Raw genomic sequence first — 15372 nt, 5'->3', positions numbered from 1 at the left:
CACCGGTCTACTGACAGCTATCAAAGCTTTCTGCGGCTATATCTGAGCAGTGTTCGAGCAGGACAACCGACTCGACCCAACACTGACAACACGGTGCGTGAAGAGGACCAGGTCGTGTCTGTGAGCTGTGTTGTTGTAGCTGTTAGCTAACACGAACAGTGACGCTAACTCGGTCCAAAGCGCTTAAACTGTTTGAAATGCGACACAAGATGGCAGGAAAATGGGTTGATTGTAATCAAGTTGCGTCCCTCGACGCTTATCTCGTCTCTACTGTTGTTTCCCCTCCACTGACTTTCATTTCTTTCCTTGTTTCCAGGTTCACTTCCAGGTGGTGAGAGTCCATGAGTCGCAGTCGAAACGCCCCTCCCCGGGGTCAAGGGGCAGCTCGAGCCAAACAGGTAACACCCTTCATTTCTGATGATGAGATGTGAGAATGATATCTACTGTATTTATGTCAACAACAGGTATGACTCAGCATCTCTCTCTCTCTCTCTGTCTCTCTCTCTCTCTGTCTCTCTTTCTGTCCGTCTGTCCTTGTGTCTGTCTCCAGATGGGGCTGCTCCTTGACCTGTCCCCGGATGGAGGGATGGATGATGAGGGCAACGATGAAGACCTGGAGGCAGAGCTGCTGAATCTGATCGGGGAAGGAGGAGGAAGGCCACAGGGGAGGAAAAGTGAAGGGAGAGGTGAGAAAGAAACACCTAGTCTCTCTAGGTTTGTACAGGGCCTGATTTCTTTCCACAGTTTTTCTCAGTTTGCTGCGTTTATTTGCTAATACTCAAAAAAAATGATTTAGTGTGTGATTTAGTGCTCATTGTGATTTATTTGTCCATGTTCAGCTCCTGTTCACATGGCAGAAATCGAGCGAATGGCAGCCCTTTGCATGAAAGACGTGGAAGATGAAGAAATAGGGGATGACGATCTTGATGATGAAGATCTGCTGGTAACAATATCACAATCTTCTTACCCTGTTTTACAGAAAATAGAGTCAGTCAATTAATTGATCGAGATGAAACGTTCACATCCCATTTGCTAGTCCTAGCTTCTCCTGTGTAAGGATTTGGTGCTCATCTTTATCATGTACTATATATAAGTAAACTTGATATCTGCACGTTTTGGTGATATATTGGTTTAAAAAAATTCTAAAATGCAAACCCAACCTTGTTTATTCATCTTCAGTATCATGTTTTTAAGCTTAGCTCTTGCATTGTCTTCAATTTAAGAATGTTTCTCTTACCTGTATACATTTCTGTGTCTCTGTACATAGGCAGAGCTTAATGAAGTTTTGGAGGATGATGAGGAACCAGCTCCAGCTCCCACTCCCCCTGCGGTCTCACCAGCTGCTCCCAAAGTGACTGTCACATCTCACTCTGCTGTTCCTACTGGTGCAACAGGGCTGGAGGCTCGCCTGCTGGAACGTATTGAAATGTACAAGACTGCTGTTTCTAATGCCAAGGCTGCAGGGGAGACCAGCAAAGTTCGACGATATGACCGAGGGTTAAAGGTAAAAGGAAAATCACATGTACAAATCTGTTGTTGTCTCCATTTAAATCTTTTAAAATTTCTAAATTTATGTGTGAATTTTGTGTTTTTTATATGAGTATAAGACTTAACATTGGTAAATTAGCATTTTTGTTTTCTGTAATGTTGAAGACATGTTCATGTTTCCTGTCGTCTTCAAACCTAGACCCTACAGTCCATGTTAACATCTGTCAAGAAAGGAAAACCAATCAATGAGGAAGAGATGCCTCCTCCCGTTGCTCTCGGTGGAAAACCCAGTGTTACTGCGGAGTCTGAATCCGTCAAGGAACGAGAACTGCCAGAGCCAGCACTGATGCTCTCTCCACCCGACAATCAGAAACCGCTGAGGGAGGCTCCTCCAACAACCCCTAATACAAAGCCGCTCCTTCTGACCCCACCCCAAAAGCCTGCAGCTGCCATCACTCCAGAAACCCCTGCAATCTCTCCACTCACCCCCAGCCAGCCGGATGCACAGCACTCTGGTAAAAACATAAGATGACTTATTTTGTCCTCTGTGGATGTCTGTTCAACTTTCCTCCACTGTGTTATCAATGTACTGTATGGGAGAAAAGATGGGCTGATACTGTATCTCCAATCTAATAAACACTATAAAATCATCCATGTTAAAAAAGTTATACATGACATCAGATAAGTTAAGTGTAGTTGTTCGCTTTTCTTTAATAGTGTTGATGTTTTATTTAGTAACCACCATTATCCAAAACAACAGCCACCCCATCATCCTTTATTTCTTCACCTAATTCAGAGCTGAAACAGGCAGTATTGTCCAGACAGAGGGAGTACAAGATGGCTGCCATAAATGCCAAACAGAGCGGAGACATTGACCAGGCCAAACAACTCTACCTCACTGCCAAGGTAACACAACCGCTGTCTGTTTTAGAGCTCTAATAAATATTTGTATTAAGTGTGTAGTTAATGTACAAGGGTTGTGAGAAAAAGTTGATGATATTAGCTGACCTCGATCTCTGCAGAAGATGGACACGCTGGTGGAGGAAATGGACAGAGGTGAACTGGTAGACCTGAGATCACTACCTCCCCCTCCTGGTTAGTGTCATCTCTTAAAAGGACAAGTTATGATTACATTTTTGACTTCTCTTACAGAGATAAATGGTTGGTGTCAACCAAATCAAACACTGAGCTTAGAAATAACTTTTTATAAATGTAGTAAATTACAAATTATGTCTAAGCTTGAAAGTCTGATCCAATTGAATGAAAGAGATTTCTGTGCTGATGTCATTTGCCTTTATGTGTTGACTGGCTGTTTGTTACTGTTTGTCTTGTTTCTGGATTACCTGGTAAAATGATAATGATGTTCCAACTTTCCACTGATCTCTGATCCTCTGCAGGAGATGTATTAGTTGAACACCGTGCACCTCCTGCTCCTCAGTCTTCCTTCAAACCAGCTGCCCCTGCTGCTCCTACTGCTCCTGCTCCCGCCAGTGTGGCCCCGGCAGGTAAGACTTCAGTAGAGGTGTGGAAATGTCTTGATTCGTAGATACATCGCGGTGTGGCCGTGGACTACTCTGCATCGATGCAGTAATTGAACATAATCTATTTAAGTTGCCGCTACTTTCATTTTTAGCGTTTACCTTTTGTTTCTCTCAGAAGCGTAATTGAGTCGTGAGGCTAGTGAACATGCACACCTCTAGACTCCAGTAGCTCTGTATAGTGAAGTTGAAATTAAAGTGAAAAGTTTGTGTGTGTGTCTGTGTATGAAGACCTTCCTGCTCCCAGTAGTCTGGCAGAAGCCCTGCAGCAGAGGTTGGACGTCTACAAGTCAGCAGCAGAGGGCGCTAAGAGCAAAGGGGATGATCGAAAGGCTCGCATGCATCAGCGAATTGTCAAGGTATTACAGATCCACTTAAAGTAGGCCTTAAAATGTGGTTTTCTGAAAAATACTGTACTGTGCAGCTGAAACTAAATGAAGTAAAGGATTAGATATTCTCAGAAATACAGAATCCCATAATGCGTAATATATATTTGGCTCTGTGCTGCTGTTTGGGGGGGTGTTTTATTCATGTCCCAAAATAACTAGTGTGACTCACTCTATTTTGACTGGAGATACCTTCTGCTGCTGTGACTCTGACTACTACTGTTGCTCATTTCACCTTTGAAATGACCTGAAATAAAGTCTGGGTTTTTCTCTGAGGAGTATTGAAAAGCACTTTGCAAAAGATAGGAACATTTGGTCCTCTCGACTTACACAGGGTAAATGGATTCAATTAAATCATGGAGACAAGACCATGAAATAAAAGACCAAAATAGGTGTGAGGCATGTACTATATTTCTTTTTGTTGTAATGGAAGAAAATTGATAATATTGATATTCTCATGTGGGAGTTATGCTTTCGTACCTTCTCTCAGTATTATACTGTCCATTTGTTATGTTTATTTTTATATGCGAGAAAGCCACATTTACTGGGTGGGAATGGAAAACCGGGGGGGTAGTTTATTTATTGAGTTGTTAATATATTTTAAATTGGAGCTCACAAAAAAAACAAAGAATATTGATAATATAAATCAAGGCATTCAATGATAATGACACAACAATAATATAAACAGAGTGATCTATCATCTCATCCTTTCTTAACAGCAATACCAGGATTCCATCAAAGCTCATAAAGCTGGACGGCCTATCAACATGGCCGAGCTCCCAGTGCCGCCAGGTAACTTTCGGGATCCAGACGTGTTTCAGGATTTGGTTCCAGGATGCACATACACATAGTAAACTTTGTGTCTCATTATGTGTGTTGCTCCTCTAGGCTGTCCGCCACTGCAGGGCTCAGAGGGGGGTCAGCAGCAGAACTTCATTGGTGTTCTGGAAACAGCTATGAAAATAGCTAATCAGGATGCCGATGCAGAAGATGATGAAGAGGATACTCCAACAGAGGCTGCCAAGGTAAAAAGAAACATGCTTTATTGTTTGTCACGTCAGATTCTGTAGAAGATTATTCTGTTTTCTTGGCTGGACCCCCTGCCTATTGCATCACCTTTGGGCCTGTTATCAAATATACTAATATAGAAACAGTGTTAAAGATAATTAAGACTTAATATTAAGCTGTTTTGCAATAATTGAAAATGTTAATTGAAATTCACAAAATCCCCAAGATGTAGCCGATTTTAAGAGGTCAATATTCCTCTCAGTAGAGCGCATACACCAACGGTCCTCTTAAAATCAATCAAGCTGCACCAAATTGCACACTAAATATCAGTCCCCTAAACATGCTTGATTTTTTTTTTTCATCAAGATCCATGAATTGTTTCTTGAGAAATTCACATAAATGAAGAACTTGGCCTATTCTTCCACCAAGTTCCATCAGTTTTTGTGTAATCCTGCTAACAGACAAACAAACAGCAACTCCTTACTGGAGTTAAAAATCAGTTCTTCATTACATTTGTCTCATGATACTAACCTTATATTTTACTCTCTGAAGCCTGCAGTGCGCCCATCCACCCAGAAAGCTAAGTCTCCTGCTCCACAGCCCCCTGGAGGCTCCGCAGTTGTGAAACTGGGACACAAAGGTGTGTGTGGTGTGGGTTTGTGCACGTGCATGACTGCCTAAACATACAGAAAGTGCAAAAAAGTGTCAGAGCGTCACTACCTTTTCTCTTCAATGTCCTTGCAGCTCAGCAGCAAGTGGATTTCCTGTTGCTAAGGAGACAGGGGTTTTTGCGCGCAGCTCTGCGCTCCAAACAGATGAAGGTAAGGTGGACTTTTTTTTTTTCTTAATATTTTTTTCTTTACAATAGGTAGAGTCTTAATGGATAAGTTTTGAGCACAGACGCTTGCTGTTTTACTGAAATCTTGAACAAATGTTTTTCCGCTGTGGTTTGATTCGTCTGTTGCTGTTGGGTTGTTTGTAGGACATGACGGGAGCAGCGCAGCACCTCAGACATGCCAAGGGTCTGGACCCCATGATCAATGCTGCCAAGTCTGGCCTGCTTGTTGATGTCACCAAGGTTATAAATTCATTCTCATGTGCCAGTTAGTAACATACAAGAAGAGACAGAGTGTGTGTGTTGTGACAGAGTTGTCCCAGGAGCCACTGAATGCATGAGGAGGTGTGTCGACGCAAAATGTGAAAGACTGGAGGAAGGAAACAGGGTGAAATCAAAACACCTTTGAGCTCATGATGATCTCACCTTCTGTGTGTGTGTGAGATTATCTACATATTTTCATATAGTTGCCACTTATCCAATGTGATGTTTTTTTAATTTTGCTTCCCTTTTATTTAATATCTTTGCTTCATAAAACGTATTTATTTCTCTGTGACTCAATCCTACAATTTAATAACCAGGAATATTAAGCTGGTGCCTCTGTTAGTTTGTCTGTGTGTTGGTCAGGATGATATCGCACAAGCACAGAGATGGATATTCATAACGTCTGGTAGACACATAGGGAATAGAGGACGTGTTGATTTAATTTTGGTACAAGCTGGAACCGAGGTTCTCAAAAATAAGGAGGGTCAAACATCCAATCTGTTTCACCTCAGAACTTTGTGTTCTATGTGAGAGTTTGGTGTCATTGTTTTATGTCTCCAATGATTTTGTCTCTTTGCTGACAGATTCCCGACGCCCCGGAAGAGGACTACTCTCTGTCTCGCTCCCGTACGTCCCCTGTCTCCCCTCGCTCCAGTGAACAGTACCACGGCCTTATGGATCTTTTACGGAAGCAGCACGAGGTCAGCAAATACACATTTCATACAGAAATGCACCTTCGAAATCTCGCTGTGCATCAGTGACCAGTTTATACTGATGATGGTTGATATGGTTATGATCTTTGGCTTGAAGCTTGCTTGTCACTTTTCTAGTTGTGCAGCTTTTTAGTTTTGTATCACAATTGATCTGTATGATACTGTCTTTGGTTATTTTCTGTTTTCTTATGCACTCCCTCTTTTGTTTTGTAACTCAATTTACAGAAATGTCTGAGCTCCTCCCAGCAGTTCACAAAAGTGGGCAATATAGCTGAGGCTCTGAAGTAAGAGACATTCCACATTTGTATTTATGTTCATTTAATATGATGTTCTCTGCAGCCATGATGGAATTTCTGTTGCTAGGAATTTAAATAAATGAAAGTGTAACAATATTTTTTTTCTAGCCACAAACATCACCATCTCTGGATTAGTTAGCAAATCATTATAAAAATGTGTGTGAAATGATGAATGTATTAAAACTAGGAAACATTTTTTCATACTGACAACAGCAAATTAGCTAATTCTCACATTTCAGACGCAGATGCACTGATCTATTTTTTCAGCTAAGTGCTTCAGCACAATTGTGGAGTATACGGTTTCTGTGGCAACACGGTCGTTTTTTTTTCTCATGTAACACTGCATTATTTAAACTTCTTCACTTATTTTCCCACATATTTTCCCATACATTTTACTGTCATACATCATGCACATTATTGCATTATTCCAATTTGCTTTCAAAATCTTGTCACTGCCTGGAAACAACATATTTTTATTTGATACACCTTGTATTGAGTACACGTACGTATGAGCATTTGTGTGTAAGGACCTTGTTTGTCTCTCACCAGGATTGAGAAGCTGGCTGAGGAGTGTTTGAAGAACATAGAGATACTGAAGAAGGCCCACGCCAAAGGCCACCCAGTCCCCAAGTGCCACACAGAAGAGAGGACCTTCAATTCTTTCAAGTCAGCAACAAACCTTAATGTGTTTTATTTTATATTGTGTAAAATTATATTACATGCATTTAGTAGCATCTAGTCTTATCAACCAGTCACAGCTTATTGTTAAGTCACGTTAACCCATTCGCACACACATTCATTCACCATTTCTATACGCATCGCTTTATCTATCGGGGGGTGCAGAATGGAATAGCCAGGGAGTAGAAGAAGATCTTGAAGATCTAAAGTCAGTAATTTTATAGCTGCTTCTAGCTCGGAGGATGAAAGTGTCAGTCTGTCATTCAGTGTGTCTGTCTTTCGACCACAGAAAATAGACTATCACAACAGTTGTTTAATGGATTGCCAGAAAGCTTTGTTTAAACATTCATGAGCCCTCAAAGTGTTGAGTGTTTGAGTTTAATTGACTTTTGGGATCCCCGATGTTTCTTAAGCTGTTGTCCTGCACTTAACTCTGGAGAACCCCGGACTGTCTCCAGGGGCCTGTATGTGTGAACGCAAATGTCCGAGTGTGAGCCTTTAGACTTTCTCCGGACTTTCGCAGCCTGCCCCTTAGTAAAATGTCCAAAGAGCCTACGTGAGTACACAGCAGGAGATTCTCTGCAGGATTCACTCGGAGCGAGTACTGTATGTGTGTTGATGAACTTTATAACATGGGACAGACGCAAAACTAAACATCTCAGGATGAAAAAGAGGTGCCCTACACATAGTAGACAGAAAGATGTGATGTGAGCTGACAGGGGTAGGGGATAGCCACAGCGGAATTTGTACTTTACGTCCTGCCTCTGCCAGCTGCACCACCCCTCACCTGAATACTGGAGATTTTTGTGTTGTTGTGAAAACGTCTATAGTCCTGCCGACCGGTTGACATTTTAAGCCTGTGTTGAAATATTACAACATATATTGGATGGATTGCCATGACATGTGATAAAACCATTATCTGGTTATTTTTAATTTTACTAACAGCATGCAGCGGAATGTTGCTGGAATGACTGAAGACTATTAGTGTTGATAACAGAAGGAATGATTTCCCCCAGCTGGAGCTGTAAATGAATCAGAGTGACTCACTGTGACTTTGCTCCGGTATCATCCCATGCTAACAGCCAGGTGACTCTGGCAGTGAGTCACTCCAGGGCTACAGAGTGCTACCAAATATGTGTGAAGCGCGACTAAAAATGTCCTTGGTCAGACCTGTGCGCCAAACATTTAGCTGGTGTGCCTCTGTATTTGATGGAGTCGTGTCGCTTCCCCATCTCATCTCCTCTGCAGAGTTTGCACTCACACACACACACACAGGCCCCGGGCTGGTCCCGCCCACACTAATTCCTCACACTGACACACGAGAAGCAGAGATGAAGGAAAGGAGGAGGTGAACGAGGCAATGTATGTCAAACAAAAACTGTTTAATATATGGTTTCTGCGACAGACCTCTAACGCTAAATTGGTTTGTACATGTCAGAGTCAGTGTCCTCACACCTGCTGACCTGCGCTCACTTCACACTTAAACAATAAACACCAACACAACATAATTTATGAGACAGGTATTTAATCACATTGAAAAAAAGTCAAACATTTTGTGCGCACGCTCTGCTACACACAACACAAGAAGTGCACATCAGTGCTAAAGTGACCATAACAATCTGGAGTTCATGATCCAACATGATAACTTTAATTAATGTGATTGTCTGTGTGAAGAGCAACTGACTTTCATATCCAACCAAAACTAGTAATATCCTTAATATCCTGTATTGAATCAAATAGAAAATGGAATCCAATCGATTTGGGAAATCAGTGGCGATACCCAGCCCTAGTTAAGAAATTACCATCAAGAATACATCAAGAAATGTGAACAATTTTGGGTGCACCTAAATTATGTGGTGGTGCACTTACATGAAAAAGTTAGGTGCACGGGTGCAACCAATGTTGAAAGTCTGGAGCCCTGCACTTAACAGTGATGCAACCTTTTGTCCGTAACCCGAGATGTTGCCTCTGAATGGCTCTGACTCCTGTGTTTGTTCTGTAGGAGCTACTCCAACCTGACACTTAATGACCTGATGCTGTACATAATCAAAGGCATTAATCTGCCAGCTCCCTCAGGTAAGCACCTCTTCAAAATAACCGTGAAGTCATGTGTCAGATGTACGTGTGCTCACACCCACTCTCTGCCTTCAGGTGTCTCGGCTAACGATCTGGATGCAAGTGTGAAATTTGAGTTTCCCTTCCCCAGTGTGGTAAGATTTCTCTCACTGAAAGAAGAGATCATGGATTGTTTCACATTGTTTATATCTTGTGGTTTAATACGCATTTATATGTGTGTGTGTTTATGTAGGAGGAGGCTCAGAGAGACAAAACCAGCACGGTAAGGAGCACCAACAGCCCAGAGTTTAAAGAGCAATTCAAACTCAACATCAACCGCTCCCATCGAGGCTTCAAACGAGTCGTCCAATCAAAAGGAATCAAGTTTGAAATCATCCACAAAGGGTAAAAACCACAAATGCTTTGGTGCAACATAGACACACACTTCATTGTTTATCCTCCTTCATCTGCCTTGTCTGTTGTATTCTCCTCCTTGTGTTGACAGAGGCTTGTTTAAGACGGACAAAGTAGTGGGCACAGCTCAGCTGAAGCTAGAGGCTCTAGATAACTACTGTGACATTAGAGAGATCATAGACGTAAGTGTTAATACAGTGAAAACACAAATAGATACACTCATGTACTGATGTAATCTGTGTGACGGTGTGGCTGTGGTTCATAGGTGATGGATGGACGTAAAGCCACAGGCGGCAAATTGGAGGTGAGGGTGAAGATCAGAGAGCCTTTATCTGGAGTTGATCTCCAACCAGTGACAGAGAAGTGGCTCGTACTCATTCCAGTCTCCTCCCTCTCTCCTCCAGAGAAACAAAAGGAACGGGTGAGTAGAGTTCGCTGTTCATCTGAGTTTCATGTCGATCTCTGTCTTTAGCCGTTATCAGCGTAAGCTCCAGAAAATTTGATCTAGACATTTTCCAGACTTTTCCTTTCACATATGACAAACACGGCAAGAGATCGTCTTGGTCAGACATTTTCACAACAGGAAAATCTCTGGAACATTCAGTAGAGCATGCAGGAGACAGAACGTGATGTTTAAATTCTACTGTGGATAGCACGTCTTCTTGTATGTAGTATTTCTCACTTTTGCCTCTGGTGCATTTTATAAACATCATCAACACATTTCCTGCTGCCTGGACTCACTCTGAAATTTTACTGGGGGTTGGCTGGAAAAAGTTCCAGAAAGTTTCCAGAGCAACTTACTTGGATATTTGTGATCTCACATACTCTGCTCATGACATTAGCCTATTCACCTCCCTTCAAATGTGGCTGTTTGTTTCGAGGATGACCAAGTCTTTGTAATGTGAGCTACTGCCGTCTGTATCATATGTATATAGAGTATAATCTTTCTGCTGCCCTCTTTGCAAGGCCTATAAATGCAAAAGTGACCAAAGCTAATAACATTGACACGAGAATTTAAGTGTGTGTGTGTGTGTGTGTGTGTGTGTGTGTGTGTGTGTGTGTGTGTGTGTGTGTGTGTGTGTGTGTGTGTGTGTGTGTGTGTGTGTGTGTGTGTGTGTGTGTGTGTGTGTGTGTGTACCAGGCTCCATCTCCTCGATCTAAACCCAGACATGAAGGGAGCAGCAGGAGCAGTCATCCCAACAACTCTCCTCCACAGTATAAACTCCACAGCTTCAGCCTCCTCAACTATGACAAGGAACGGGTGGAGAGGAAGGTATTTTTGTGTGTGTGCGTTTGTCTAAACCTTTCGGCAACATCCCTTTCCATAATGCTCGCAATGCCTTAGCCACTAGGACATGTCAGTCACTACGCCTGTCTCTCAGATCGCAGAGTACCAAAAGAACAAGCGGGACCCTCCGCCTGACCTCATCCACCAACACAAACAGGTCACACACAGACTGCAGTGGCAGAAAGCACAGCTGGAGCGAGCCTCTCCTGCTCTGCTGACAGGTAACACACAAACAAACAGATTATACACAGGTATGTTCCAGAGGCTGAGTGTATTGACATTTGTAATGATCTGTTTTCTTGGCCTGTAAAACTGAAGAAGTGACCCTCACCTGTTCAACGGTTTATTCAAAGTTCAGTTAAGCTCCACTCAGTACGCAGAACCCCAAACTGGAGGGTCACTTGTCGTTGCCATTTTCATGAAGGCGTGGTTGAGACCCAGCCGTTGCTGCTGCAGAGTGCTGGTCGCCTGTTAATTCAAAGTTTATTAATATTGAACATATCGTTTGGCCAAATTGCACCAACGTTGAAACTGCTCTTCTTTAAGAGAACACGTGTGAAGCCGATAAGATGAATGATTCTCGAGATCTGCATTCCGCAGACACAGAGTTTTCTGGAATTATTAGATATCCTTTTTTGGGTAAAAAGTAAATCTGAACGCACATCTTTTCTGCATTGTTTATTCTGTCAAATATCAGCAAACATAAACGCTGATCCTGATATGTGGAAGATTTAGCCAGCTGATAAATCGGTCAGGCTCTTGTATGTACTTGACTAACACATTTCCACTTGTAAAGCACGTAACCCACATTTCCCCTCGCCACATGTGCAGAATATGAAAATGTGCTGCGGCGCCTGGTCCAAGGACTTGCTGACTCAGTGAAGAAATACTCCAGCCAAGGCAACAGAGTGAGTGCATGGGCAGGGTTCGCTGTTATGGATATTACTGTTATCGCTCACTTGGGTAAAATTATGGTTTCCTTTTTTTGTATAGGATGCTGCCAAGGATGCACTTGGCAGGGTGAAGATGGTAGAGAGTGAAGTAAGAGCTGCTTTGAACTCTCAATATATGTTGTATATTCTTCATGTGCACATTTATAATATCTAAACATTTCTCTCTGCTTCAGCTGGAGTCCCTTACGAGGAAACGTGCTCGATAAGAGGAGAAAAGGGGAGCAGAGATTTGACTGGAGGACTGTTGGTTGTTTTGGGGTTTTTTTTTCATCTCTCTCTGTCTCATTCAATACTCATTCACATACAAACACTACGGTTTGATACTTGGGGCACGTTTAGCATGACTCTGTGCTGCTCATGTCCATGACAACTGCATGTACCAACCTGCTAATTCCGTCTGAGATCATATAACTTGCGTCACTTGTGATTGTCGCCTGTCCCAATAGCTGAGAAAGAACCTGCAACAACAAAGGGACAGAAATTAAAGCTTATATTATGTAATGTGTTAAAGAGGTAAGGGAGAGCCAGGCTTATTTGCACTTAAACAAAAAGACACTACAGCTTCTGAAGGACAGATTTTACTCCCACTCTGTAGATTTTTTTATATTTCCGTCTTTCCATTGAGAATTGCTGGTGAGAGCTGTAAAAAAAACCTGACACCAGCTCAGAGTCTTTTGATGTCCATAGATGACCAAAAAGTGTGCATGTGTGTGTGTGAGCCTGCTCTGAAGTGTGTTTAACCAGTGGACTGAGGTGTTTTTAACCCCTTTCCCCCATATTTTATGTGTGTAATGAGCTTAATCTAATCTGTCTGCTCCAGTGTTCCCAGATTACAGTAATCTGCTCCGTTTGGAGTGGTGTGATATGGGAATAAAAAAAAAAAAAACACAGCTACAGCCTACAACCCATAATGAGGGATTAGTGTTTGTGTCACCAAGGAGACGACTAGATCAGACGTAGAGTCGCATTTGGGGCCGTGGAGAGGGGGTGTTAACAGCGTACCATGATTGTGGTTGAAGCTTAACCCTGCTAAAGTATTACAGCTTCTGCTTCTTCTCCGCCATCAGCTGTTTCTTTGTTGTTTCCTTCATCTTCACTTTCGTCACACTAATTCAGAGATTATTGAGTAATACGTTGCTTCTTTTGGATTTTCTTTGCAATATTAGGTCTATTGTGCTGCTGAGTAGAAAATAATTAGTGACCACTACGTCAGTGTTCTGCCATTTTCTGCAGATTTTGGTGTTTGCAGTTTACAAAAACACTGAAAGATACTGTCCCTCTAAATGAGCTCTGCAGTGGTGGCACAGCCGGATGCTGAATAGTCTGCCCACACGAGGACGGCCCTGTATCTGTCAGTAAGCCTGGGCAATTGCTCATTTCTATTTCTGTTTCCCCATAGACATCCCTGTCATAGGCGTCTCTGCAATTCTTCTCTCTACCTGTTTTTTTCACTTAAAATCAAGGTATCTGGTAAAACTTTGACAGTTGTAAAAAATTCCTACTGACTAAGACAGACACCTTGAGAATAAATCGTTTACCCTAAAAGACCAAAACAGCCAGTTGTGTGACACTTGTAATTTTTTACAAATGTGTCATTAACTGCCACACATACTCTGCTGTGGGGACAGATGTCTCAGATGGATGTGTTTGATGACCTGCTAACCTGACAGCAGATCCATGTCCACTGTACACAGCCAGGATGTAGCTGACGTATGCTATGTTTATATTTGACTCTTCTGGGTTGATGATGTTTGGTAACTCCACTAATAGTGTTTTTGGTCACGTGGCAGAGCAGAGACTTGTGTGTTTGCCCTAATCCACCCACCAGCTCGCTCCATTAGCAAATAATCCCGGTTAAAGATGCAGCTCTCCATAGACTGAGATTTTTTTTTTATCTAACCCCCCCCTACCCCCTTTAACCTCAGGAGGGGTTATGCTCTGACTCTTTGTAAATGGAACATTATGGTGCCTTTGATTTGATTCGATTTGAAGTTTACATTTATTTCCGTGCTTCTGTAAAATCCTTTACTCTTAAAACTGTTTCAGTTTGATCTAAACATTTGACTCATTGAGTTGTGTCAACTCAATTCAGTTCAGGCTAATTTAAAGGATCCACTAACAGCTTTTCATTCTATATGAAAATGAATTGAAACCAATGGCTACCTGAAACAATACAAGAACTAGAATGGCACTGGAGCACATCCTTTGCCAAAACAAAACAGTCCCCAACAGAAACCACATTTAAATCACTAGAACCAGATTTTTATTTGGATCTGCACCACATTTCACACACACATAAATATCAATCAACCAACAGGACAGATCTTTTTCATCAAGATTGTTGAATTATTATCTGTCATATCTCAGAGAAAAAGAAATCCTTATCTGGATCTGCACCAAAATCGAATGGGTTCCTACCTGACCCGTATCACATCCTTCAAGTCTCATGGTAATCCGTCCAGTAGTTTTTGTGTAATCCTGCTAAGTAACAGACAAACAAACAAATGCAAACATAAACCTTGGTGGTGGTGGTAAATATATGGGCTTTCCTGTTTGATGACCATGTCAGGAAAATGTTTGGACAGTAGAATATTTTTTATTTTTGATTGAAAGAAATTAAAACCTTTTTTCCCCAAATATTTCAGATGTCCAAACACAAAATCATTGGTCTCACCCTAACAAATATATGAGTTTTACCGACTCTGATTGCGACCACACACAGTAGCTCTCATATAACTTGGAGTCTGCATCACTCATATGCTTTAACAGCTTTAACAGCATGAAAAACTGCAGCTGCACCGTTTCTTTCAATTCAATAGCTTTAACCCCATTTCACCCCCAAACACACAAAACCTCATGCTACGTCACCCCACTCCTCAAGTAACCTTGTGGCCTCTGAGGCTGCTCTGTTGTCATGGCAGTGAGCTCATCAGCATTCATTGTGGTAGCTGGATGGCCAGGACCTGGGCAAAGGGACATATTGTTAGATTGTCCCGCTGGTGACTCACAACACTTCCCTGCATTTACCACGAACACCTCACACACACTCCTCCCTCTCTTTTTCTGTTGGTCTGTTTGACTCTTAATTTTTTTTTTTTTTTTTCGTTGTCCTCATCTGTATCCATTTACACTCCATTTACACAAAGAGAAAGTTTGGTGGATTGTATATCATTACTCTTAATCCTTCTGTCTTGATCAGCTGCAGTAAAGCTGTTCATCTGGGTTTGGGAAGATATTATTGTTGATCCTATGACATTTTTCCCCAAATCTCTTAAGTCATATAAGGGCAATCATTCTAAATGTAATGTACAGCATAATATGCACTGTCTCTATTTTAAGGGCCAGTCATGATGACTTGTAGCTCAAAATGGGAATATATCAAAGCCTGATTGTTTAGGCTTTACTATCTTATACATGATGTTAGTGGGAACATGAATAAAATAGTGTCACCTCCAA

The 15372-nt window shown here is 41.9% G+C and overlaps 1 protein-coding gene across 1 annotated transcript; it reads left to right on the top strand.

The window, feature by feature from the left end:
* Positions 1 to 34: 34 nt before the first annotated feature.
* cc2d1a (coiled-coil and C2 domain containing 1A) lies at positions 35 to 15372 on the top strand. Its single transcript, XM_020084102.2, has 28 exons — positions 35 to 93; positions 317 to 398; positions 551 to 686; positions 840 to 943; positions 1268 to 1504; positions 1688 to 2003; positions 2285 to 2394; positions 2511 to 2583; positions 2886 to 2993; positions 3258 to 3385; positions 4132 to 4204; positions 4301 to 4437; positions 4973 to 5060; positions 5165 to 5241; positions 5403 to 5498; positions 6104 to 6220; positions 6458 to 6516; positions 7078 to 7194; positions 9209 to 9282; positions 9358 to 9416; positions 9515 to 9666; positions 9767 to 9857; positions 9941 to 10096; positions 10817 to 10948; positions 11058 to 11184; positions 11795 to 11871; positions 11957 to 12004; positions 12090 to 15372. Exons 2-28 carry the CDS (start codon positions 342 to 344, stop codon positions 12120 to 12122), a joined length of 2982 nt encoding a protein of 993 aa, XP_019939661.2. The 5' UTR covers positions 35 to 93; positions 317 to 341; the 3' UTR covers positions 12123 to 15372.

Source organism: Paralichthys olivaceus, chromosome 8, assembly GCF_024713975.1.
Source record: "Paralichthys olivaceus isolate ysfri-2021 chromosome 8, ASM2471397v2, whole genome shotgun sequence".
Lineage (NCBI taxonomy): Eukaryota > Metazoa > Chordata > Actinopteri > Pleuronectiformes > Paralichthyidae > Paralichthys > Paralichthys olivaceus.
This window is presented reverse-complemented; position numbering and strand designations above follow the sequence as displayed.

What these genes read in the sequence shown, in the direction of transcription:
- cc2d1a (XM_020084102.2), top strand. Translation starts at nt 342, where the DNA reads ATGAGTCGCAGTCGAAACGCCCCTCCCCGGGGTCAAGGGGCAGCTCGA. An exon ending in GATATGACCGAGGGTTAAAG is followed by an intron (nt 1,505 to 1,687) that starts GTAAAAGGAAAA and finishes CTTCAAACCTAG; the next exon opens with ACCCTACAGTCCATGTTAAC. An exon ending in TTTTACGGAAGCAGCACGAG is followed by an intron (nt 6,221 to 6,457) that starts GTCAGCAAATAC and finishes CTCAATTTACAG; the next exon opens with AAATGTCTGAGCTCCTCCCA.